The sequence below is a fragment of the Scyliorhinus canicula genome, chromosome 14, assembly GCF_902713615.1.
Source record: "Scyliorhinus canicula chromosome 14, sScyCan1.1, whole genome shotgun sequence".
Classification (NCBI taxonomy): Eukaryota; Metazoa; Chordata; class Chondrichthyes; order Carcharhiniformes; family Scyliorhinidae; genus Scyliorhinus; species Scyliorhinus canicula.
This window is the reverse complement of record NC_052159.1, coordinates 74,903,624-74,928,108: the sequence shown is the minus strand read 5'-3', so window position 1 is coordinate 74,928,108 and position 24,485 is coordinate 74,903,624. Positions and strand designations below refer to the sequence as shown.

General features: G+C 45.2%; 1 protein-coding gene across 1 annotated transcript in view; it reads right to left on the bottom strand.

Annotated features, from left to right (window-relative positions):
- chst10 (carbohydrate sulfotransferase 10) overlaps positions 1-24,485 on the bottom strand; it is a 93,080-nt gene that overhangs the window by 9,257 nt on the left and 59,338 nt on the right. Inside the window, exon 4 of the mRNA XM_038818726.1 lies at positions 6,724-6,958. Coding sequence (XP_038674654.1) covers positions 6,724-6,958 — 235 coding nt within the window. The remainder of the gene's footprint in view (positions 1-6,723; positions 6,959-24,485) is intronic.

Here is a 24,485-nt window from a genome sequence, read left to right as displayed (position 1 = left end):
GGAGCAGCAAACGGAAGGGACTGTGTTGGAGGTGTGAGTAGGGCAAGGGCTAGAAGGCCCAACAACTTCTTAAACAGTGACAAAGTTCTAGGGAACCTATGTGTGTCTTTTAACCAGTCTGCGTCAACACTCGTCTGCCTCTTTGGCTGCCTACAATCAGTTTTTGGGGTCAATGGGCCCCACTCTATCCTGCCCCTGCCTATTTCGAGTGAAAATTTGGTATAATAGAATCATTTAAACGGGCCTGCAGTCAGGAAATTTCCCTACTCGAGTTACCACATTGGTAGCAAAATTTTGGCCCTTTAATATGAGGTGGGTCTGCCAAGGCAGGAAATTTTGCAACTCAAGTTACTACTTGGGTAGAGAAAAACTGGTTCTACAATTGATAGCAATGAGTTAAAGTAAGAGACCAAGAGTAATGTATGCAAGTTCGTTGATGACACATAGCGCAGTGGGAATGCAAGTTGTGGTGAGGACAAAAAGAGAATGTAAAGAGATATAGACAGGTTAAGTAAATGGGCACTAAAGTGGTGTATATTTGGGAAAGTGTAAGGTTATTCACTTTAGCACTGTTGCTTCACAGCTCCAGGGCCCCAGGTTCAATTCCCAGCTTGGGTCACTGTCTGTGCGGAGGTTGCACATTCTTCCTCTTTCTGCATGAGTTTCCTCTGGGTGCTCCGGTTTCCTCCCACAAGTCCCAAAAGACGTGCTGTTAGGTGAATTGAACATTCTGAATTCTCCCTCCTTGTACCCGAACAGGTGCCGGATTGTGGCGACAAGGGGATGTTCACAGTAACTTCATTGGAGTGTTAATGTAAACCTACTTGTGACAATAAATATTATTATTGTTATAAATCTGAATATTTTTAAAAGATATGAAACTTTTAAATGTTGATGTTGGGTGTACTCAAACAGGGATCACAAAGTTAGCATGCAGCTACTGCGAAAAGTTTGAAAGGCAAATGGCATGTTGGCCTTTATTGCAAGAAATCTGGAGTACAAGGTGCCCACATTCTCCACTTTCATTGTGGGCAGCATGGTAGCACACGTGGCTAGCACTGTGGCTTCACAGCGCCAGAGTCCCAGGTTCGATTCCCCACTGGGTCACTGTCTGTGCGGAGTCTGCACGTTCTCCCCGTGTCTGCGTGGGTTTCCTCCGGGTGCTCCGGTTTCCTCCCACAGTCCAAAGACGTACAGGTTAGGTGGATTGGCCATGCTAAATTGCCCTTGGTGTCCAAAAAAGGTTAGGGGGGTTATTGGGTTATGGGGATAGGGTGGAAGTGAAGGCTTAAGTGGGTTGGTGCAGACTCGATGGGCCGAATGGCCTCCTTCTGCGCTGTATGTTCTATGCATGTATCTATGCAAGAACATGAGAACATAAGAACTAGGAGCAGGAGTAGGCCATCTGGCCCCTCAAGCCTGCTCCGCCATTCAATGAGATCATGGCTGATCTTTTGTGGACTCAGCTCCACTTTCCGGCCCAAACACCATAACCCTTAATCCCTTTATTCTTCAAAAAAACTATCTATCTCTATATTAAAAACATTTAATGAAGGAGCCTCTACTGCTTCACTGGGCAAGGAATGCCATAGATTCACAACCCTTTGGGTGAAGAGGTTCCTCCTAAACTCAGTCCTAAATCTACTTCCCCTTATTTTGAGGCTATGCCCCCTAGTTCAACAAGGAATACTTGCTGCAATTATACAGGGCTTTGGGGAGATTATTTCTGGAGTACTGAGCACAGTTTGGTCTTTGTATCATAAGAATTTACAGTGCAGAAGGAGGCCATTCGGCCAATCGAGTCTGCACCGGCCCTTGGAAAGAGCACCCGACTTAAGTCCACGCCCACACCCATCCCCGTAACCCCATCTAAGCTTTTTTGGACACCAAGGGCAATTTAGCATGGCCAATCCGCCCAACCTGCACATTTTTGGACTGTGGGAGGAAACAGGAGCACCTGGAGGAAACCCACGCAGACACGGGGGGAACGTGCAGACCCCGCACAGACAGTGACCCAAGTCGAGACTTGATCCCGGGACCTCAGAGCCTTGAAACCACGGTTCCAACCACTGTGCCATCCTGACACTGTGGATCTGTGGACATTGTGTATCTAAGGAAGGATACATTTTCCTGGAGGCAGTATGTAGCAGGTTCAATGGATTGAAAGGAGAGATTGTCCTATGATGAGAGGCTGAGTAAATTAGGCCTATACCCTCTAGATCTAAGAAGAAAAAAAGGTGATCTCATTGCAACAATCAAGATTCTGAAGGGACTGGACAGGATAGCAACAGGGAGCTTGTTTCCCCTGGGTGGGAATCTAGAACATGGGGGCATGTACTTAGGATAGGGTTTCAACCACTTAGGACTGAAGTGAGTAGAAAATTATGAACTCAAATGGTTGAGAATCTTTGGAGTTCTCTATCCCAGAGGCTTGTGGATGCTCAACTGTTGAGTACATTCAAGGTTGGGATTTTTGGTCTCTCAGAGAATAAAAGTTTATAGCAAGTGAGCAGGAAAATGGAATTGAGAGAGGTGGCGGAGCAGGCTCACACGACCGAGAGGTGTAATCGTGCTCCTATTTATGTTCCTAATTCTAGTCTATAAAACACATATCACTCAGGTTGGTCAACAGAATTGAGGAGATTTCTTTGGAAGCAAGCAATGCATGCAACCATAATTATAGTTCTTTAAATAGCCTTTCCAGCAGTCGGTAAAGGGAGACATATGTCGACTAACATCAGATGTTTGTTAAATGCCATAACGATGCCCTTGGAGGGATGGAATGTGAAGGTGGTGGTCGTAATGGATGTGGAGAAGGCCGTTGATCGGGTAGAGTGGGAGTATTTGTGGGAGGTATAGGGGCTGTTCGGGTTTGGACAGGAGTTTGTGGATTGGATTCGATTGTTGGACCAGGCGGCGGTGGCGCTTGTAAGAACGAATCAGGTGAGTTTGGGGTACTTTAGGCTGTATCGTGGGATGAGGCAGGGATACCCACTCTCCCCATTGCTCTTCGCCTTGGCGATAGAGTCACTGGCAATGGCGCTTAGAGCATCTAGGGGTTGGAAAAGGATAGTGCGGCGGGGGGGTGGAGCATAGGGCTTTGTTATATGCGGACGCCCTGGTGCTGTATATATTCGACCCACTGGAAAGCATATTATGGACAATATGGTGGAATTCGGCCGGTTTTTGGGGTATAAATTACACATGGGGAAGAGCAAGTTCTTCCCGATCCAGGCAAGGGGGCAAGAGAGGAGGCTGGGCGAGCTGCCGTTTAAGGTAATGGGACGAGTTTCAGGTATCTGGGTATCCAGGTGATATGGGGATGGGAGCAATCACACAAGTTGAATCTGGCTCGGCTGGTGGAGCAAATGAAGGGGGTGTTGAAGAGGTGGGATGTGCTTAGACCATAAGACATAGGAGCTGAATCAGGCCACTCGGCCCATCAAGTATGTTCCGCCATTCAATCATTGCTGATATTTTTCTCATCCCCATTCTCCTGCTTTCTACCCATAACCCCTGATCCCCTTCCGTTGTCATTGGTGGAGTGGGTGCAGTCTGTGAATATGACTGTGTTTCCGAGGTTTTTGTTTGCATTCCAGAACCTCCCGATTTCTAGCTCAAAGGCCCTTTTTAGGAAGGTTAACACATTGATATCGGGATTTGTGTGGGCGGGAAGGTCCCACGAGTAAAGAAGGCGCTGTTGGAGTGGAGGGAGGTCACTGGACATGTCAAATTTTATATATTACTACTGGGCGGAAAATATGGCCATGGTAAGGAAGTGGGGGAGGGGTCGGTAAGGGATTGGATGGAGGAAGTCTCTTGCAAGGCCAGTTTGATGGTGCTGTTGATGGCACCTCTGCCGTTCTAGCCGGACAGGTACTCCAAAAGTCCGTTAGTGGCGGCGGCCATGAGGATGTGGGGACAGTGGCGACAGCACTTGAGGCTTGAAGGGGCCTCGGTTTGGGCTCTGATCTGTGGGAATCACAGGTTTGCTCTGGGGGGACTGGACCGGGGGGGGTTTCGGGGTTGACGATGGGTGGGGATCAAGCAGTTTGGGGATTTATTCGTGGGGGGCAGCTTCCCGAGCGTGGAGGGACTGGTTGAGAGTATGAGTTGTCCAGCGGAAATGGGTTCCAATACTTACAGGTGCGGAAATATGTGAGAAAACAGATAATAATAATCTTTATTATTGTCACAAGTGGCTTACATTAACACTACAATGAAGTTATTGTGAAAATCCCCTCGCCGCTTGTTCGGGTACACTTGAGGGAGAATTCAGAATGCCCAATTCACCTAAGACGTGCTGTTAGGTGAATTGGACATTGTGAGCTGATATCCTTTTCTGATTTTCCGCCTCCAGGGTTGCAGGATAAGGTTTGGTCGAAAGTCAGGCAGGGACCTGCATGATTTGTTACTTGCGGTTGCAATCCAGCTGGACCTTTTGATTGTTAAAAATGCCAGGCTTGTAATGGGAAACATTCAAGACACGGTAGATACAGTCTTGGGAAGCCTGTCATGGCATGCAAGTTTAATGCTCTTTCACTTGTCTTCACTCTGTGGGGAAAGTAGGTAGCTGTCTCTCCTGGTATAGCGAGCCATGTTGACCTCCCTGGTACATAGCAAACTGTGAGACGTCATTATTGCTGCCTGCTGCAATCCATTTTTCCTTCAAGATTTCTTCCAATTAAAAACTGTAAGATGGAACCCATTGTCTTTGCTCCCCAACACAAATCCCATTTCCAAACTCGGACTCCCTCCCTCTGCCTGGAACTGTCTGAGGCTAAACCAAACTGTTCAAAATCTTGGTGTCATAAGTGACCCTCAACTAAGCTTTCAAACATATCTCCAGACCATCAATAAGATCATGTATTTTTACCTCCATATTGCTGCCTGTTACCTTGTCTTAGCTCCCATGCTGCTAAAACCCCCATACATGTTTTTGTTACCTCACTTGATTATTCCAGTGTACTCCTGGCTGGTATACCATATACCATGTTCTACCCACTGTAAACTTGGCATCATCCCAAAAATACTCGTCCTAGCTCACACCAAATCCTGTTAACCCATCATGTCTGGGCTCACTGATCCATATTGGCCACCAGTTAAGAAATGCTTCAATTTTAAAATTCTCAACTTTGTTTCAAAATCCCTCCTGACCTTGTCCCTCCAAATCTCTGTAATCTCTTTCAACCATACAAACCCTCTTGAGTATCCTGATTTTGAGTGCTTCACCATTGGTGGCCATACCTTCAATTCCCTCAGCCATGTGCTCTAGATTTTGCACCCTGAGCCTCTCCACCTTTCCACCTCATGTCTTCCTTTAAGGCACTCCTAAAACCTTCCTCTTTGACAATCCTTTGATCATTTGCCCACATCTCCTTATGTGGGTCATATTTTGCTTTATGATGTACTTTTGGCCGGCACGGTAGCACGTGGTTAGCACAGTTGCTTCAGAGCTCCAGAGTTCCAGGTTTGATTCTCGGCTTGGGTCACTATCTGTGCGGGGTCTGCACGTTCTCCCCGTGTCTGCGAGGGATTCCTCTGGGTACTTTGGTTTCCTCCCACAGTCCAATGATGTGCACGTTAGGAGGATTGGTCATGCTAAATTGCCCTCAGGTTAGGTGGGGTTGCTGGGTTACGGGGAAAGGGTGCAGGTGTGGGCTTAAGTAGGGTGCTCTTTCCAAGAGCCGGTGCAGACTCGATGGGCCAAATGGCGTCCTTCTGCACTGTAAATTCTATGATTCTTATGAAACATCTATATAAATGCAAATCGTTGTTGCATAAAAGATAAGAGACATGGTGGCCTTAACAGCTTCAATCAGTGTTGTCCATGCCACAGTGCAAGGTTCAAGTTATAGTTGCAGCAGGTGACGTAACTGGATGACAGCCCCTTTTGTGAAGTGAAGACACCTCATACATTGCTCTTAGAGATACATGAAGTGCCCCCCCGAAGACCCTTTATAAGATGACTTAATGTGCAATGCTGTCCTGCTGCTCTCCCTATCCTTAAGTTCCAAAGGCAACCCAACCAGATAGCCAAAAAAAAGTGCAACACCAGCAAAATTATTTTCTAATCGGTCAGAATTAAGTTTACAAAGTCACAAAATAGGCCAACAAAACACTAAAAGATAATCAGCAGTATTAAATCACAAACTGACAAACAATCTATAAATAGTACTTCAGGGTCCTTCCTGCCTGTTCGTGCAACAAATTGCTGAGTTTATTGCATGGTGAGTCAGAAACTGGGGCAACTCAATATCAGGAAGTAGCACCAAACCATGAGTAGGATACTCATATCTAGATTTTAATTTGCATTTTTAATATTCATGGCATGCACACTGAAGCTAACTTATATGGCAGACAACACACTTGTGCTTTCTAATGAGCGTAAGCATCACCCCCAACCTACTGTATGCTTAGGTATCCCTTTGTGCCTGTAAAATGGATGATTGCCATCTAATTTCACAGTGCCAAGAATGCTGGAGCTGCAGCACAAAATGTTACTTCTGCAATAATCACTGCTTTTAAACTCATGGACCAACATAAAAGTAATCAATTTAAAATTAGTTTTATCTGAATGATTAGTTATTTAGGCACAGGCGGCTAATCTACTTTGGGAAGTTAGAAACTAAATTTACATATTTACTCCAGAACATGAATTTTACCCAATGTCTCGCTGATAGCAAAATGCAGATAGAATTTCTCACAAGTTTTCATAATTACCATTTAAAACAATGAGAACTTTCTTCCATTGTGTATTACCAACTTTTGGGGTTTGACAGAACAGGATTTTGTGCTTATCACACACAAATATACGGTCCAAGACAAACTTTGTGATAGGAGAATGTGTCAAATTCTTTAACGATGCATTTCTGCAGACGTTCTTCAGAAGATTGAGGCGTTCAGCATGTACTGCATCCCAGTGAAGATCTACTTCATTCAATGTACTTTGAGAAGGCTGGAAAGTAAAATGAAAATTTTTCTGATAAGATTTATAACCAATTTGGCAAAACAAGAGCTCCACCCCAAATTTTTAAATTTTATTTTGAATGTGTTCGCCATCAATAGTCCACTTGTCAAGTTCATAAATGTAGCTGTAAATGAAGTGGGAAGGAACAGAGAAGACAATAAGTGCTTCCCCACAGCACCAGGGAAAAATCAAAGCTATATATATCCTACGGGTTGGAGAAAGTGGAGAGGGTTTGGTGTTGGGGGCCAGGGAGGGACAGAAAGGAGAGTGCATTGGAGTTGGGAGCAGAGACTTAAAGTAGAAGGGAAAGGAAGGGTGGCAAATGAAAAGGATAGAGCAGGTGAGTAGTGGAGAGAGAGGGGGCATAGAGGGAAATAAAAAACATATATACAGATAAGGATGCTCCAGATTTTTATTTTCGGAACTTGAATGAAGCCTACCTTCCCTCACTTGGACCTTATCATTACCCTCATTGGGGAAAGGTTTACGTCTTCATTTCAACCAGGGACAAAAATAATCTTGTTGCTGAAGTTATGCTCAGCAGTATCTTTCTTCCAACTTGGAGAAAGAACAAGTGTGCATGGTGGGGCTGAGGGGGAGGAGAAGATAAGAGAAGAGGGAAGAGAATCTGAGAGGAGAGGAAGGGGAACGGAAACAGAATGGAGAGCAGAAGAAATGTCAGTGGAGTACAGGAGTATAGATCGAGGGGAGGGACATGAGAGGCGAAGGGAAGAGGAAGATGCAGTGGAGAGCAAAAGCAGAGAAAGTGAAGGATGGAGGAAGGAGGGAATAAAGGCAGAGTTCAAACTCATCAGAGAGGAATATCATGGATTTTTATCCGAGCTGGGGGTGACGGGGAAGAGGGGCTTGCACGCATAGGGGAAAGAGGCCGGCATGTTTTGCTAAGCACAAGAGAGCCACATAAGAAAGGCCATTTTCTCCAGCTCACTGTGAGGCACAGATTAGTGCTCAATTTAAAGTCTTGTTATATTTCATGCTTCCGAGAGATGCTGTGCCTACTTCCTACAAAACCCTCCCTAACACAGTTCCCCCATCATATTGAGAAGATCCCGATTGTTATAAAAAAGCAGACCCTCTAACTCACGGTGAGCAAAACGAGACACTACTACTGTGCCAAAAATATTATTTTACACGGCATTGCAACAAACAAATCTGACATAAAACTAATTAAATTCAAACGATAAGATTGTCTCTCAGCTTGGAATTTTTTTTTTTAAAAGTGAAATTAATAGCTTTTAGTCAACAATTCAGTTGAGAATCTCCTTAAATTCACTATCCAGCGTGTATTCAAATCAGTATGAAAATAACACAAACAGAAATACTGCAATTCAGGGATAGAGTCTGAAGTTTCCAATGAGAAAATTAATATCACAATTTTCAATGAACACTGGCTGCTAGTCAGGCTCAGAAGGTTATGTATTGCTGAATAAAGATACATGCAATCAAAGCTTTTCCTCTTGCACTCATCAGAACAGCTATGCAAGATAAACCAACAGCAAAGTGAACAACAATTTATGCTGCATGAGAAGAGAGTGCCCATTGATTGGCAAATGGACTCGATTGGTAGAGGCGTTGCCATGGGGAATGCAGCAGGAAACAGTTAACTGCCAAGTTTTTGATTCAAATCAAACCAAGCAGGTCAACTCTGATTGGTCAAGGATTACCATGTGGAACAAACCTAGGAATGGCAGTCCCCCAAGCTTTTGTTTAGTTAGAAAAGGTGTAATCCAAGAAAATGCTCCTTATATTAGTAAAGGACAGGCCAATTGTGTGAACATATATGACTTTTAGCATGCATAAGTGAGCCATTGAAAGCCCGACTGATCATTTAAAATTGCTTTTCAGTATAATACTTAGCACAATCATGTGTTGTCCAATCATGAAATCACATCCAATGTTGGACACTATGTTTTTAATTTTGTAAACTGGGGCTGATTGGGTACGGTCAGTACCTTGTCATGCTGTCATCTGCCTGTCATGTATATCCTAGGTAACAACATGTCCGTAAACTAACAAGGGGCATGCCATATTAGATTTGGAAACAAATCAGATTTAGTTAACTTTCTAACAGTGGATAAACAATTATCTAGTAAGGAATACAATACGAGTCCAAAGTAGGGCTTGATAGGAAGAAACAAAAACCGCTAAAGTTCCACACCCAAGTAAGAAGTCTTACAACACCAGGTTAAAGTCCAACAGGTTTGTTTCAAACACGAGCGTTCGGAGCACTGCTCCTTCCTCAGGTGAATGGAGAGGTATGTTCCAGAAACATTTATATAGACAAAGTCAGAGATGCCAGCATGGAATGCGAGCATTTGCGGGTAATCAAATCATCTGTGCTGTACTGTTCTATGTTCCATTACAGATCCAGAGATAGGGGGTAATCCCAGGTTAAAGAGGTGTGAATTGTCTCAAGGCAGGACAGTTGGTAGGATTTTATGTCCTGGCTTGAGACAATTCACATCTCTTTAACCTGGGATTACCCCCTATCTCTGGATCTGTAATGATTTGATTACCCGCAACTGCTCGCATTCCAAGCATTGTCTGGCATCTCTGACTTTGTCTATATAAATGTTTCTGGAACATACCTCTCCATTCACCTGAGGAAGGAACAGTGCTCCGAAAGCTCGTGTTTGAAACAAACCTGTTGGACTTTAACCTGGTGCTGTAAGACTTCTTACTGTGCTCACCCCAGTCCAACGTTGGCATCTCCACATCACACCTAAGTAAGACCAACTAGAGTAAACTGGGTACATTGGGTAAAATGACAGATGATCAGTGGGAGTGGCCAGGCTGATCACTTGGCATCCCATACTTAGAGGAGGGGTTTGAGCTGCCCGAGGGAATGGGTAGCACAGTAGCACAAGTGGATAGCACTGTGACTTCACAGCGCCAGGGTCCCAGGTTCGATTCCACACTGGGTCACTGTTTATGCGGAGTCTGCATGTTCTCCCCGTGTCTGCGTGTGTTTCCTCCGGGTGCTCCGGTTTCCTCCCACAGTCCAAAGATGTGCAGGTCAGGTGGATTGGCCATGATAAATTGCCCTTAGTGACCAAAAAGGGTTATTAGGTTATGGGGATAGGGTGGAAGTGAGGGCTTAAGTGGGTCACTGCAGACTCAATGGGCTGAATGGCCTCCTTCTGCACTGTATGTATGTATGTATGGGTTCCACTACCCGCAGATGAGGGACTTTGTGCGGAGGCAGATCTCGACCTGTCCGCACCTACCATCCCAGGGGATACAGGACAAGGGTGTTTTGAAAATGGGAGTGGGGGAGGTAACGGTCTCGGAAATTTATAAATGGGAGGGAGCCCCGATAGGGGAAGTGAAACGAAAATGGGAGGAAGAATTGGATAAGGAGTTAGAGGTGGGGTTGTGGGAGGATGCCCTGAGTAGAGTCAACATGTCCTCATCGTGTGCCAGGCTTAGCCTGATACAATTCAAGCTGGTCCACAGGGCGCATATGACTGTGGCCCGTATGAGCAGGTTCTTTGAAAGGGTGGAGGATAGGTGTGGGCGGTGTGCGTGATGCCCTGTAAATCATGTCCATATGTTTTGGGCATGTCCGAGGCTTAGGGGGTTTTGGCAGGATTTGCCAATGTCATGTCAACAGTATTGAAGGCACAGGTGGTTCTGAGTCCAGAGATGGTGATTTTTGGTGTGTCGGAAAACCCGGAGCCCAGGGGGGCGAGAGAGGCTGATGGTTTCGCCTTTGTCTCCCTGGTAGCCCGGAGACGTATTTTATCGGCGTGGAGGGACTTGGAACCCCCAAAATCGGGGGCTATGGGTCAGTGACATGGCCTGGTTTCTCAGGCTTGAGAAGATCAAGTTCGCCCTGAGAGGATCGATGCCAGGGTTCACCTGAGGTGGCAGCCGTTTATAAACTTACTTGGGGAAAATTAAGCTGTCAGCAGATATATCCGGGGGGGGGGGGGGGGGGGGGGGGGGGGGTGTAAATGGAAAGAGGGAGGTGTGGGGCGCTGGTTGAGGTGGGAAATAGTTAGTGGGAGAGGGGGACTGGGGAACTGTGTATGTAAGCCACTTTGGCTGGGTTTGGTTGTTATTTGGGTGGGTGTTGTTTGTTCCGTTGTTTTTTCTCTTGAAAATTGTTCAAATTATGCATGCCTTAATAAAATATTTTCAAAAAAAAAAACTTGCAAGGGATATCAAAATCAATACAAAAAAATACAGAAGAGTATCCAGGAGCAATATGGGTCAATAAAAACTGATAACTGTAATATTGTCAATGAAAATAAGGAAAATGTCAGACATGTTGAATAATTGCATTGCCTCAGTATTTATAGTTGAGGAAGAGGTTACCTTGTCAGACACCCCAAGGAAACTAATATTGAATCAGGGAGACAGATTCAAGCAATCTAACATAACAAAGAAAACAATGCCACTAAAGAGTGATAAATCCACAAGATCAGATGGTTTCCATTAGCAGGGTTTCAAAGGACATAGGTGAGAATGGTACGGGTATCTTTACTGTAATCTTCCATGGTTCACTTAATGTATGAACTGCTCCTCATAATTAGAAAATTAGGCATGTCATCCTGCTATTTAAGAAATGGGAAAGAGGGAGACCAGCGAATTAAAGACCAGGTAGCCTGATATCTGTTGATGGGAAATTACTAGAGTCTATTATCAAAGGTAAGGTAACTGAACAAATTGGAAATATTCATCTGATCAGAAAGCCAGCATGGATTTGTAAATGCTAGGCCATGTCTGACTGGAATCATAGAGTGGTTACAGCACAGAAGGAAGCCTTTTGGCCTGTTCTATCTTGGCAGCTCTCTGTGAGAGCAACTCAATTAGTAGCTCTCCCTGCCCTTCCCCATAGCCCTGCAAATCATTTTCTTTCAGACTAACTTGATTGAATGTTTTGAAGAGGTAATCAAAGAAATGAAGATTGAAATGTCTATGGATGCTACTTATATGGATTTCTTGACGGCATTTGATAAAGTTCCTCGTAAGAGACTGTTAACTAAAGCGGACGATTGGTGGAGGGAGGGGCTGCGGCCATCAGAGCCTGGTAGAACAGGTTTCGATGGGCCTAGGAGGTATGAAAAGTTGGGGGAGGGGACCAATACTGGGTGAGGTGTTGTCGAGAGGAAGTGGAGGGGAGGATTCTGGGAGGGAGGTGGGGTGGTTCTACAATTCATGGGCATCATGCATTGTACATTTTCGGGGATCGGACGGCCTCAAATATTAGCGGGGGGGTTGGGTGGGTGGACTATATATGTTAATGGTGACGATGGCCGATTCCTGATTCCTTTTTGTTCTTTATCTGATTTTTATGTTGACAAATGGGCTGTTGTTTGGGGGTTGGTGGGAGGATGGGATCGTTGTTGTTGATATGGGGGTTTACATTGTATTTGTTACCACTTATTGTTTATTGGTGGGTAAAGTTTTGAAGAAAATGTGAAAAAGGAGAATAAGAATATTTTTTTAAAAATTAAAGCTGACGATCATGGAATTAAAGGTAATAATTGACCTAGTGAGGAAATTGGTTGAGTAACAAAAAGCAGAGAGTAGCGATAATGAGCAGGTACCTTAATTGGCATATATGACTAGTAATGACAAAGAGGATCTGTGCTAGGGTCTCAACTATTTACTATGGTGATGATGGGATAGAAAGCCACGTATTCCAGGTTTGTTGATGAAACAAAGATAAATGGCATTATAGGCAACGTGGATCAAAGCACAAAATAAGATACTGATAGATTGATTATGTGATTGGGCAAAACTGTGACTAATGGATTGCAATGCAGGAAAATGTGAATCCATCCACTTTAGACCTATAACTGATTATAAATAGTGAAAAGCTAGAAACAAAGCTAGATCCAAAGAACCTTGCGGTGATCCAGGTAGATAGGTGATTAAAATATTACGAACAGATCCAGAAAATGATCAGAAAAGGTTTGTGGGAGGTTGATCTTTATATCTAGAGGAAGTGCCCAACTTCCTCTTGGGTGGTCCTTGAGCCTTCTGCATCCCACCTCACATGGGGAGGGCACCCTAGCTGCACACTTAAATATGCAAATTTAGGTCCCGTCCATTCCAGATCGTGACGTCTATTGAGATTCCGTTAGATCTCAAGATGTGGCAAACCAGGTAAATCGTGCAAGAGGGCTCTAGATTAGATTGCACCCAGACCTTTCAGGAGTGAAATTAGGAACCACTTCAACACACAAAGAAGTTTGGAAAGCTTTTCTGCGGTCTGCAATTGATAATTCAGTTGTTAATTTTTAATCAGAGATTAATATATTTTTGTTCACCAAAAGTATTAAGGAATACAGAGAAAATGCAGCTACATGGAGTTGGGTCAAGGATTGTACATGATCACATTGAGATGCGGAACATGTTTGACGGGCTAAATGACTGACTGTGTTCATACGTTTTCCTATAATACACAATTGAATAGGACCCAGTTTACAGTAATATTTACCTATTTCCTGTTTTGTTTTTTGTAAACATAATTTACAAGTATTTATTTACAAGTAATTTACAAGTATACATAATTTACAAGTAATTTCCCGTACCAGCCTCCCCGGACAGGCGACTAGGGGCTTTTCACCGTAACTTCACTGAAGCCTACTCGTGACAATAAGCGATTTTCATTTTTTCATTTCAAGTCAGTAGCTCTGGAACCGATTGACATCAACACGAGATCCCAGCATGTTTCTCAGTTCTAGACCATATATCTGTGCCACAAAAAAAGCCAACTATTTTCACCTCCATGACATCAGCCAACTCCACCTCTACCTCAGTTCAACTGCTGCTAAAGCCTTCATCCATGTCATTGTTACTCTAGACTTGCCTATGCAAAGCTGAACAGCCTTCTATTTTGTATCCTCCAAAAGCTTCAAGTGATCTAAAACCTTCCAGCCCACATCCTTATTGACCCTTAATCCTGATTGATGACTTATATTGACTCTGGTAGTAATGCCTCAATTCAAAATTTTCAAACTTGTTCTAAATTCATTCCATAACCTCATCCTTCCCTATCCCTGTAACTACTACAAGCCTTTCAACCCTTCAAAATAATGTGCTCATCTAATTCTGAATTCTTGAACATCCCTGGCTTAAAGTACTCTATCATCTGGTCACCGTGCCTTCAGTTGCCTAGGCCCTAAGCCTCTCTGTGTCTCTTTCCTTCTTCAAAATGTACCTCAAGATCTACCTCTTTGGCCAAGCTTTTTGGCCATCTGACCTTATGTGACCCACCTTGCGTAGCTCGGTGTACAAGTTTGCTTTATAATGCTGGTTCATAATGCTCCGGGAATTTCTGGCTAGGCCAGCATTTACTCATCATCCTAAATGTCCTTAACAAGGTGGTAGTGAGGAGCCTTCTTGAACCACTGCCGTCCATGTGGTGTAGGTACACCTAAAATGATGTTAGACAACAATTTGATCAGTGACAGTGAAGGAATGGCCACATTGTTCCAAATCAGGATGATGTATAGCTTGGAGGGGAACCTGCAGGAAGCAGTGTCCCTGTGCACTTACTGCCTTTGTCCTTCTAGATGGTAGAGGTCAAGGGTTGGGAAGGTTCTGTCGAAGGAGCATTGGTGAGTTGCTACAACGTATATTGGTGACCTATATTCACTCTGTGCACACTGCCCTAACTGTGCATTAGTGGTGGAAGGAGTGAATATTCCTGGGGTGGATGGGGTGCCAATCAAGTGGGCTTATTTTTCCTGGGTGGTATCAAGCTTCTTGAGTGTTGTATGAGCTGCACTCATCTAAGTAAGTGGAGAGTATTCCATCATACTCCTGATGTGTGCCTTGTAAATATTGGATGGGCTTTGAGAATCAGGAGCCGAGTTAACCTCCACAAAATTCCCAGCCTCTGAACTAATTTTGTAGCCACAGTATTTATCTGGTTGGTCCAGTTTAGTTCCTGGTCAATGGGAACCCCCAGAATGTTGATAGTTGGGGATTCAGTGATGCTAATGCCCTTCAATGTCAGAGACAGATGGTTATCTTCACTCTTGTTGGAGGTGATTGCCTTACCGTTGTGTGGCATGAATATTATTTGTCACATCAAACCAAGCCTAAATATTGTCCAGTTTTTGCTGCATATAGATATGGACTGCTTAAATATCTGAGGAGTCACGAATAGTACTGAACATTGTGAATTCATCCTCAAACATTCCCACTTCTGATCTTATGATGGAGGGAAGGTCATTGATGAAACAACTGAAAGATCATTGGGCCGAAGACATTACCCCAAGGAACTGCAGTGATGTCCTGGGGTTGAGCTGATTGACCCCCCAACAATTACAACCATCTTCCTTTGTGCTAAGTATAACTCCAACCAGTGGAAAGATTTCCCCCTTGTTCCCATGACTCCAGTTTTGCTAGGGCACCCTGCTTAATGTCATAAGGTTTAATATCCTTAGGTCTATCTTGTAATAAAAATCTCTTTAAATTTCTAACAGTCTTGGTTTTTTCTTTCTGGAAAAATAAGCAGTGGGTTATCGGATCTAGTTTGGCTCAATGTCCACTTGTCGTGTTCAGCATCCTTCCAACTGCATAAGGTGACAGAAATGCAGCAAATCAAATACTTTAGGGATAGGGTAGCTTCATATGGTGCACTTTTGCTTATAGTTAAAGAGATCAATTCTCCACTTTCATGATTGAAGAGATCAAACTGTGATAAGTAGGTTCTCCCATAAGTGTCACATATGAAATGGTTATCAGGTGTTGTTTTTGGTGTTGGCACTTGCTTCCAAGATGCTGTAGCTACTGATTATCATGGTGATGCATATCGGCCCACACTGATGTTCCCATTTCCCTCTGTCAACAGCTCGTGCCTCCCAGATGCGAGTGCCTTTTTGTCACACTTGTATCCTTGAAGCAGAGCTTTGGGCATCCTACCTTGACATACAGAAAATCCTTGGTGTGTGACCGTTCTGCAAACACCCCGAGCCAGTGAAGTCACCTCTGATGAATGAAAACATACTTGGAACTTTGCCTTTGTGAGAATGGCCACATTTATGGTTTTGACCAAGAATGTGCCTCAAAAAGTGGAAATAAAAGCTGTGGAGCTTCCTTTCTGTGAATGGCTGTGAATCATCCATTTTTCAGTCATACAAGATGCTGAGAACACAGGCCTCATAAACCAGCAGCTTGGTCCCAAGAGTCAACTGTTGTTATTTCATATATCAGGGGTTTCCAAATTGAGTTCATGGGACTCCTCCATGGTCGGTCCAGCCGGTATGGGGGGCAGATGTGATGGGGCGGAGTGGACGCTGTACCAAGAAGAGCTAAGGCCAGGGATGATCCAGAAGAGGCAGGGCCCCGGGTGAGGCAAGTGGGTGAAACTGTGGATGAAAGTGGGTTCATGTGAGTGAGGGTGTGGGTGAGACTGTGGCTGAGGGTGGGTAAGCGAGGGTGAAAGTTGGTGTGGGTGAGGGAATGTGTGTAAGTGGATGCTCCCATTAAAAATGACACAAAGGTAAGACTTGGACGTATTTGATGAAAAACAGAACCCAATGTATACATAAAGACACATTTTAAGTTTGTTTTTGTATGTTTGTACCTATTGCAAAACAATGATCACTTTTTTGGAGTTGAATTCTTCAAGAGTCAAAGTAGAGCTGGCGGTCCTTGTAAGTGACCCAAAGGCGAGCCGGCTGTAACAGGCCAAACTTCACCCCCTTCCTGTGAAGCGCTCCCTACGCCCGATTGAAGCCAGCTCTTCTCTTCGCAACCTCCGCGCTCCAGTCCTGATAGATCATAATGTCCGCATTCTCCCACCTGCTGCTCCTTTCCTTCTTCGCCCATCTCAGCACGCACTCTCGGTCAACGAAGCAGTTCAAGCGGACCAGCACCGCCCTAGGCGGCTCGTTCGGCCTGGGCTTCCTCAACAGCACTCGATGGGCCCCCTCCAGCTCCAAGGGTGCTTGGAACGTCCCCGCGCCCATTAACGAGTTCAACATCACAACCACGTAGGCCCCCAAATGCGAACCTTCCAGCCCCTCCGGGAGGCCCAAAATCCGCAGGTTCTTTCGACGGGAGCGGTTCTCCAACTCCTCCATCCTTGCTAGCCATTTCTTGTGAAGCGCTTCGTGCGACTCCACCTTCACTGCTAGGCCCAGGAGCTCGTCCTCGTTCTCCGAGGTCTTTAGCTGTAGCTGCCGGATCTCTGCAGCCTGAGCCGTCTGAGTCGCCATGATTTTGTCCAGCGAGGCCTTGAACGGTTCCAGGACCTCAGCCTTCAGCTCCCTGAAGGAGCGCTGAAGCAGCTCCTGCTGCTCCCGTGTCCACTGCTGCCATGCTGCCGGTTCCCCGCCCGCCGCCATCTTGTTTTCCTTGCCTTGCACCTTTCTCTGCTTCAAAGTCGATTTTCTGACCGCTCCGCTCCTGGTCCAGCCCTTTCACTGGCAGCTGAGCACAGTGGCCGCCTTCCCACCCGGGGAAAAGTCGAACCAGTGCCGCTGCGGGCCCTTAAAAGCCGGAAAGTCCAAAAATAGTGGGAGCTACCGAACGTTCGGCTTAGCTCCGCATCACCGCAACCGGAAGCCTCTGAATTCTTCAAGAAAGGTAGGATGTTTCTCGGGGATTCCTTCAGTGCTCTTGGGAAGTCAAAAGGGTTCTGCGGTTGGAAAGGTTTGGGAAACCCTGCCATATAAGTTTCATGAGTTGGCCGATGGTGGTTGCTGCTTTCCCTGAGTGTACTGAGTTCTGCAAAATTGCCTTTTAGGAAAGGGCAGCAGCAACTGCTCTTTCTGACTGTAGCTATACTCTGTTTACAAGCCCAAAATTGTACTTTCGGCTTTTTTTCCAAGTTTTCTCACATGGTAAAGTTACAGAGGATAGATTTTTGGCTTAGTATAAGGGTTGTGTGTTTTTGAAAACATTATGAGTGACAACAAGATGATGTGAAGGAGGTAGCGAATTCTAGAGAATAGCAGTGTACGAGCTGAATGAGTGTTTATCTGTGTTAGATGAAAGGAAGGGTGGGGAAATATCAATGTTAAAGTAGTGGTGGGTGTGTATAGGCTGGAAGATATCGTTGATGCAGGGTCAGATGAAGCCGGCGAGTGATGAAAGCAAGGGTGATAATTCAGAAATGTTCATGCTGAAGCACAGGAAGGGAAGGAAGGCACCTTAAGTTCATAGTTACCAATTAGAGAAAATGGAGTTCTACAATACTTGTTGAGTTACTTATTTCTAATAATAGCCAAACAGTAGCCATTCAAATTTCCATCATAATATCCTTACTTAGCTTATTTTTAGACTATCATAGGAAATGAGGAATGAGAATATTACAGAAGCATTAAAAAGTACTCTGAATTACTAAATAAAATTTAGTTTAAGATTTATTGCTGCATCAAAATCATCAATTACATTTTACTGATAATCCACAAAATCCAACAACGGGAATAATTAGCTACTGGCATGCTCAGTTCAAAACAGTTCTTTAGCTCTCTTTCAAATATTTTAACTATACAAGAGTAAATATCAACATCAAAAGTGGGTAATGAATAACTAGATAAATGCATTTTATAATGTAACCAATATATTCATGTTGGCCTTTCTACAAAGGCTATATTAAACATATTCCTACTTCTTTGAAAAGAGCGATTAAACTCCCTAAACATTAGCAATGTACAAATGTCTCATTAATCTATTTTCATCAATCCCTAAACACAAAGGCTAGGTTTTTCAAATGAGTTTGCTAAATGTATTGTAGTCATGTATGCTTTGCAAATGAATGTTTTGCAAATATTCTGCAGATGTCGTCCTACAATCTATCTGATGCTTAATAAAATTAAACGTTTTATTTGCTTTATATGCCTGCGATCTCTATTTTGGTTATAGTTCTTTTCCACAATCCACATAATATTGAGGGTGAGCAGACAAAAGAATTGGCTCTCAGGGCATTTCAATACTCATAAGTTGGTGGTCAGGAAGTGTAGCTACCTACTATCTCTTTTACTTTACTGTCAAGCACACATTCTATAGAAGGTTTTAAGATATTCCTCCCAAAAGCAATTACTTGTGAACATATAAAAACGTATAGAACACGTGTCTTTCCATTTTCCTTTCAGTGTAATAATATTCAGAAATATGTTTGCCATCGTTTTATATGGGGAGGTCACTTGATCACGGGCAAAGCAAACAAGAAGCTGTGGGATGCAATGCAAATCCCAAAATTGGTCTCACCTGACGTTACAAACTAAAACATTTGAAGTTAAATTTGTCAGTTCCATGAGTGGAAAATGGATCAAATTCCAAGATTTGGTGTAATTTGTTTTAACCATGCCACACATTAGTAAACAATTACAATTAGAATCATCAGTGTTAGGTACATCTTTTAAGTTAAAATCAGGCATATATTGGTGCACTGATTGGATAACTGTCCCAATAAAGCTGTCAAATATTTTCCACTTTTTTTTTCTTTTTTGAATAAATTTAGAGTACCTAATTCATTTTTTCCAATTAAGGTGCAATTTAGCGTGTTCAATCCATCTACCTTGCACATCTTTGGGTTGTGGGGGTGAAACCCACGCAAACACGGGGAGAATGTGCAAACTCCACACAGACAGTGACCCCGAGCCGGGATCGAACCTGGAACCTCGGCGCCATGAGGCAGCAGGGCTAATCCACTGAGCCACCGTGCTGCCCTCAGCACTATTAACATAATAAAATGCCCAAGACACTTCGTGGGAACATTATCAAACAAAATATGAGACCGAGGTATACAAAGAAGATGCTACATCAAATTCCCAAAAACTTGGTCAAAGAGGTAGGTTTGAAAGAGTCTCTTAAAGGAGGAAGGGAAGTGTAAGGTAGGAAATTCCAGAACTTAGGGCCTTGTCACCTGAAGTTACAGGCACCAATGGTGGAATGATTAAAATCAGGGACGCTCAAGAGACCAGAATTAGATGAGCGCAGATATTTTAGAGAGCTGTGGGGCTAAGCAGATTACAGAAAATAGGGAGGGATGCAACCATGGGGGAAATTGAAAACAAGGAAGACATTTTTAGAATGAAGACACGGATTGAGAGAGAGCTAATGTTGATCAGAGAACACAGGGGTGATAGGTGAACAAGGCTTGGTACAAATCAGGTCATGGCAAAAGAGGTTTTGGATGATTCAAGTTTACAGAGATAGAATGTGGATGCATTGGAATAATCAAGTCTAGAGGTTACAAAGGCATGGGTGAGGGTTTCAGCAGACGAGCTGAAGTTGGCCATTGTTAAGGAGATGGAAATTGGCAATCTTAGTGAAAGCACAAATATGTGGTCGGAAGCCCATGTTGGAGTTGAATGTGTGACCCAAGTTGCAAACAGTCCAGTTTGGTTTTCAGCATCTGCAGTAATTTGCATTTGTCCTATTGATTGCAATTTAAGCAAACCATGAATCTAAATAATCAGGCTAATACTGATGTTTAGACCTTTGTATTTTTCTTTGAATTTTCAGCCTGCTATCCAGTCCTCCAAGTTTGAAAATCTCCTCTGGAATCCTGTCCACTCCTCCTGCTTTTCCATTCTTCATACGTTTAATGATGGTTTCAACTGTGTCCACGTTTGGTGGGAGTTCAAAATCATCTTTGATGGGGAGTTGGAGATTTCCTCAAACACATCCTCATCTATGGTTATATGACGTTTTAGGAGTAGTTTGAAGTGTTCTCTCCATCGAAGGCCAATGTTTTCTCTGTCTCTCAAGAGAGTTCCGTCCTTATTACTCATTGGTTTAGGGCCACTGAAAGAGCTCCGGGTGCCATGCTAGTCAGCGAGGAGTTGCAGCTTCTAAACTTTCTCAGTCCACCATTGGTTCTTGATTTCCCTAGTTCTTCTTTGCACCTAAACCGTGGCTAATTGATGAGCTCTACTCTTTGACTTGCCAGTTATGTCATTTTGGCAGGCGCAGATAACTTTCTTCTTCTTCTCAATGAGGTCTTGGACGGTGGGGTCATTGATGTCTTGGTGCTTCCTGTTCTTGTAGCTGATAGCTTCTTCACAACTTGAGATAATGGCTGTCTTCAACTCTTTTTAGTTTCCTCCACTCCATTAGAATGGATACTTTAGAGATTTTGGAGAAGATATTGTTAGAAATTCACGAGCCTGGACTTCTGGTGGCGGCCATGGACTGCTCGCACATTTGGCAGCTTCTGCTTGAGGCGGCTTTTTTGGACCTTTACACCACTTGTAGGGTGGATGTTTCGGTGAAAAAAGGTGTAAAGGTGACTGAAGAAAGTTAAACCCTAATGGAGGGAAGCCCAGGAAGACCTAGCCAAGGTGGTGGAACCATTAAAAGCGGGAATTGGCCGTATGGAACAGAGGCTGGAGACCCAGGCCAGGCCAGGCCATTCAGAAGGTGGAAGAGATTGTGAGGAAGCACGAGGAGCAGCTTGCCTCGTTGGCAACCAAGATTGGAATGATGCGAGAGACCCAGAAGTAGTTAAGGGAGAAGGTGGAGGACCTGGAGAATCGCTCCCAGAGACAAAATCTAAGAATCACAGGGACGCCTGAAGGCATCGACGGAATGGATGTTGGCTCATATGTTGCCAAGACGTTAGAAGCTGATGGAGGAGGGAGCCTTCAACCGGCCCCTGCAGGTCGACCGGGCACGCAGGGCACTGATGAGGAAGCCGCAGGCGAACAAGCTGCCGAAGGCAATGGTGGCGCGACTCCACCGATTCCTGCATAAAGAGAAGATAAGGGCAGCACAGTAGCATAGTGGTTAGCACAATTGCTTCACAGCTCCAGGGCCCCAGGTTCGATTATCAGCTTGGGTTATCAGAACGTGCGGTGTCTGCGTGGGTTTCCTCCGGGTGCTCCGGTTTCCTCCCACAGTCCAAAGGTGTGCAGGTTAGGTGGATTGGCCATGCTAAATTGCCCTTAGTGTCCAAAATTGCCCGTAGTGCTGGGTGGGGTTACTGGGCTGTGGGATAGGTTGGAGGTGTGGGCTTGAGTAGGGTGCTCATTCCAAGAGCCTGTGCAGACTCGATGGGCTGAATGGCCTCCTTCTGCACTGTAAATTCTATGATATTAAGGTGGGCGAGACAGACGAGAGGGCACGGATCTGGTGAAGAGGAGAGCCGGGTTCAATCGGGTGAAGGCTGACCTCTTCAAAAAGGGGATGAAGTTCAGGATGCTGTACCCAGCCCATCTCTGGGTGACTTTTAACAGCCAAGAACATTATTTCAGGACACCAAAGGAGGCGATGGAGTTTTTAAGAGACAATGGACTGGCAAGAGAAGGAGGACATTGAACTGTCGAGGAGGTGTGAGGAGATGTTTGCTTTTTCTGTCATTCTTCTTTTTGTTTGTTTGTTGTTGGAGAACTTCTCTTCATTGAAATGTTTTGTTGGGTTTGGTGGTGTGATGTTTGGGGAGCATCGAGGGTGAATGCACCTTTTTTCTTCTCCATTGTTGTTTGTGTTATGGACGTGTGCGAGCTCAGGTGCCTTGGGTGGGAGCTGCCAGGCTAGCTGGGCAGGCTAGCTAACGGGAGCACAGTGAGGGGTGGCCAGGTGGTTTGCGTAGTAGAGAACAATGGGGTTATTGTTTTGTTTGGGGCTGGGGGGGAGGGCTACTGACAAAGATGTGGCTGCTGTGGCGCAGCAAGAAAAGGAGTGGTGACAGTGAGAATCCGATGGTGGGCCTGGAGGGTCGCGTGAGACATGCCGGGCGCTGGCCCAAGAAGGGATATGGTTGATCGGCAAGGGAGGGGTGCGGGGTGTCCCCGACCAAGTTGGTCACATGGAACGTGAGAGAGCTGAATGGGCCAGTCAAACGGTCACATGTGTTCACGCACTTGAGGAGCTTGAAGGTGGAGGTGGTCTTCTTGCAAGGAGCACACTTGAAGATCGTGAATTAGACAAAGCTAAGGAAAGGATGGGTAGAGCAAGTCTTTCATTTGGGATTAGACAAGAAGACGTGGGGGGTGACGGTGTTGTAAATAAACGGGTGGCCTTTGAGGCGGGGAATATTGTGGCAGATTTGGGAAGGAGGTTTGTGATGGTGAATGGGAAGCTGGAGGGGATGCCGGTGGTTTTGCTAAATGTCTATGCCGCAAATTGAGACCATGTGGAGTTTTGAGGCGAGGGCTGGGAAAGATCCCGGACCTGGATTTGCAATGGTTGATTTTGGCTGGGGAGCAGGTTTGGACCGGTCGAGCCCAAGGTTGGGGAGGGTGTGGGCAGTGGAGAAGGAGCTGAAGGGGTTCATAGGGTTTTCTTTAAATTTAGAGTACCCAATTATTATTTTTTTTCCAATTAAGGGGTAATTTAGCGTGGCCAATCCACCTAACCTGCACATCTTTGGGTTGTGGGGGTGAAACCCATGCAGACACGGGGAGAATGTGCAAACCCTACACGGATAGTGACCCAGGGCCGGGATTTGAACCTGGTCCTCATCGCCGGAGCCCCAGTGCTAACCACTGCGCCACGTACCACCTATACTGGACATAGGGTTGTTAGCAGATGAGGAGGTGTGTGAGCGGGTTAGGACCGACATTCGGGGTTATGTGGAACTGAACGATACGGATGAGGTCTTGGCCGTCACGTTCTGGGAGGCGCTCAAGGGGGGTTAATGGGGGTGGGGGGCAGTTCATATCGATCTGGGGGCATAAGGAAATGGAGGAGCGAACACAGACGAGAAGGTTGGTGGATGGAATTCTGCGGGTGGACAGGAGGTATTCGGAGGCCCTGGAGGCAGGATTGTTGAAAGAGAGGCAGAAGCTCCAGGTGCAGTTCAGGTTGGTGTCCATGGGGAAGGCAGTAGGGCATTTGCGGAGGGTCAGAGGGGTAGTGTATGAGTATGGGGTGAAGGCTTGTAGGATGCTGGCCCAGCAACTCGGGAAGCAGGAGGCGGCAAGGGAGATTGGTAGGGTGAAGGATGGGAGGGGTAGAGTGGGTTTCCTGTTGAATTTTATAAGAAGTTTGGGGGGGACCTGGGGCCCCTGCTGGTGAGGGCATATAATGAGGTGAGGGAAAAGGTGGAACACCTGGTGGGGGTGAATAGGGTATACGAGGAGTTTTACAGGAGACTTTATGAATAGGAGCCCCCGGTCGGGGTGGTATGCGGCGGTTCCTGGATGGGTTGGAGTTCCCCAAGATGGAGGAGGACCTGGTGGAGGGGCTTGGGGTCCCCATAGATCTGGTAGAGGTGATGGAGGGCATCGGGGTCATGCAGGCAAGGAAGGCCCCGGGCCCGGATAGGTTATTGTTGAATTTTCAAATGAGTTTTGGGGGGACCTGGGGCCCCTGCAGGTGAGGGCATATAATGAGGCGAGGGAAAAGGGGGAACACCCCCTACATTATCGCAGGCGACTATATCCCTAATTCTAAAGAAGAATAAAGATCTAGAGCAGTGTGGGCCCTATCGCCCGATATCGCTATTAAATGTGGACGCTAAGTTGCTGGCAAAGATTCTGGCCTCCGATTGAGGACTGGGTGCAGGGGGGTGATAGGGGAAGATCAGACAGGGTTTGTAAAGGGGAGGCAACTGATGGCGAATCTTAGGAGATTA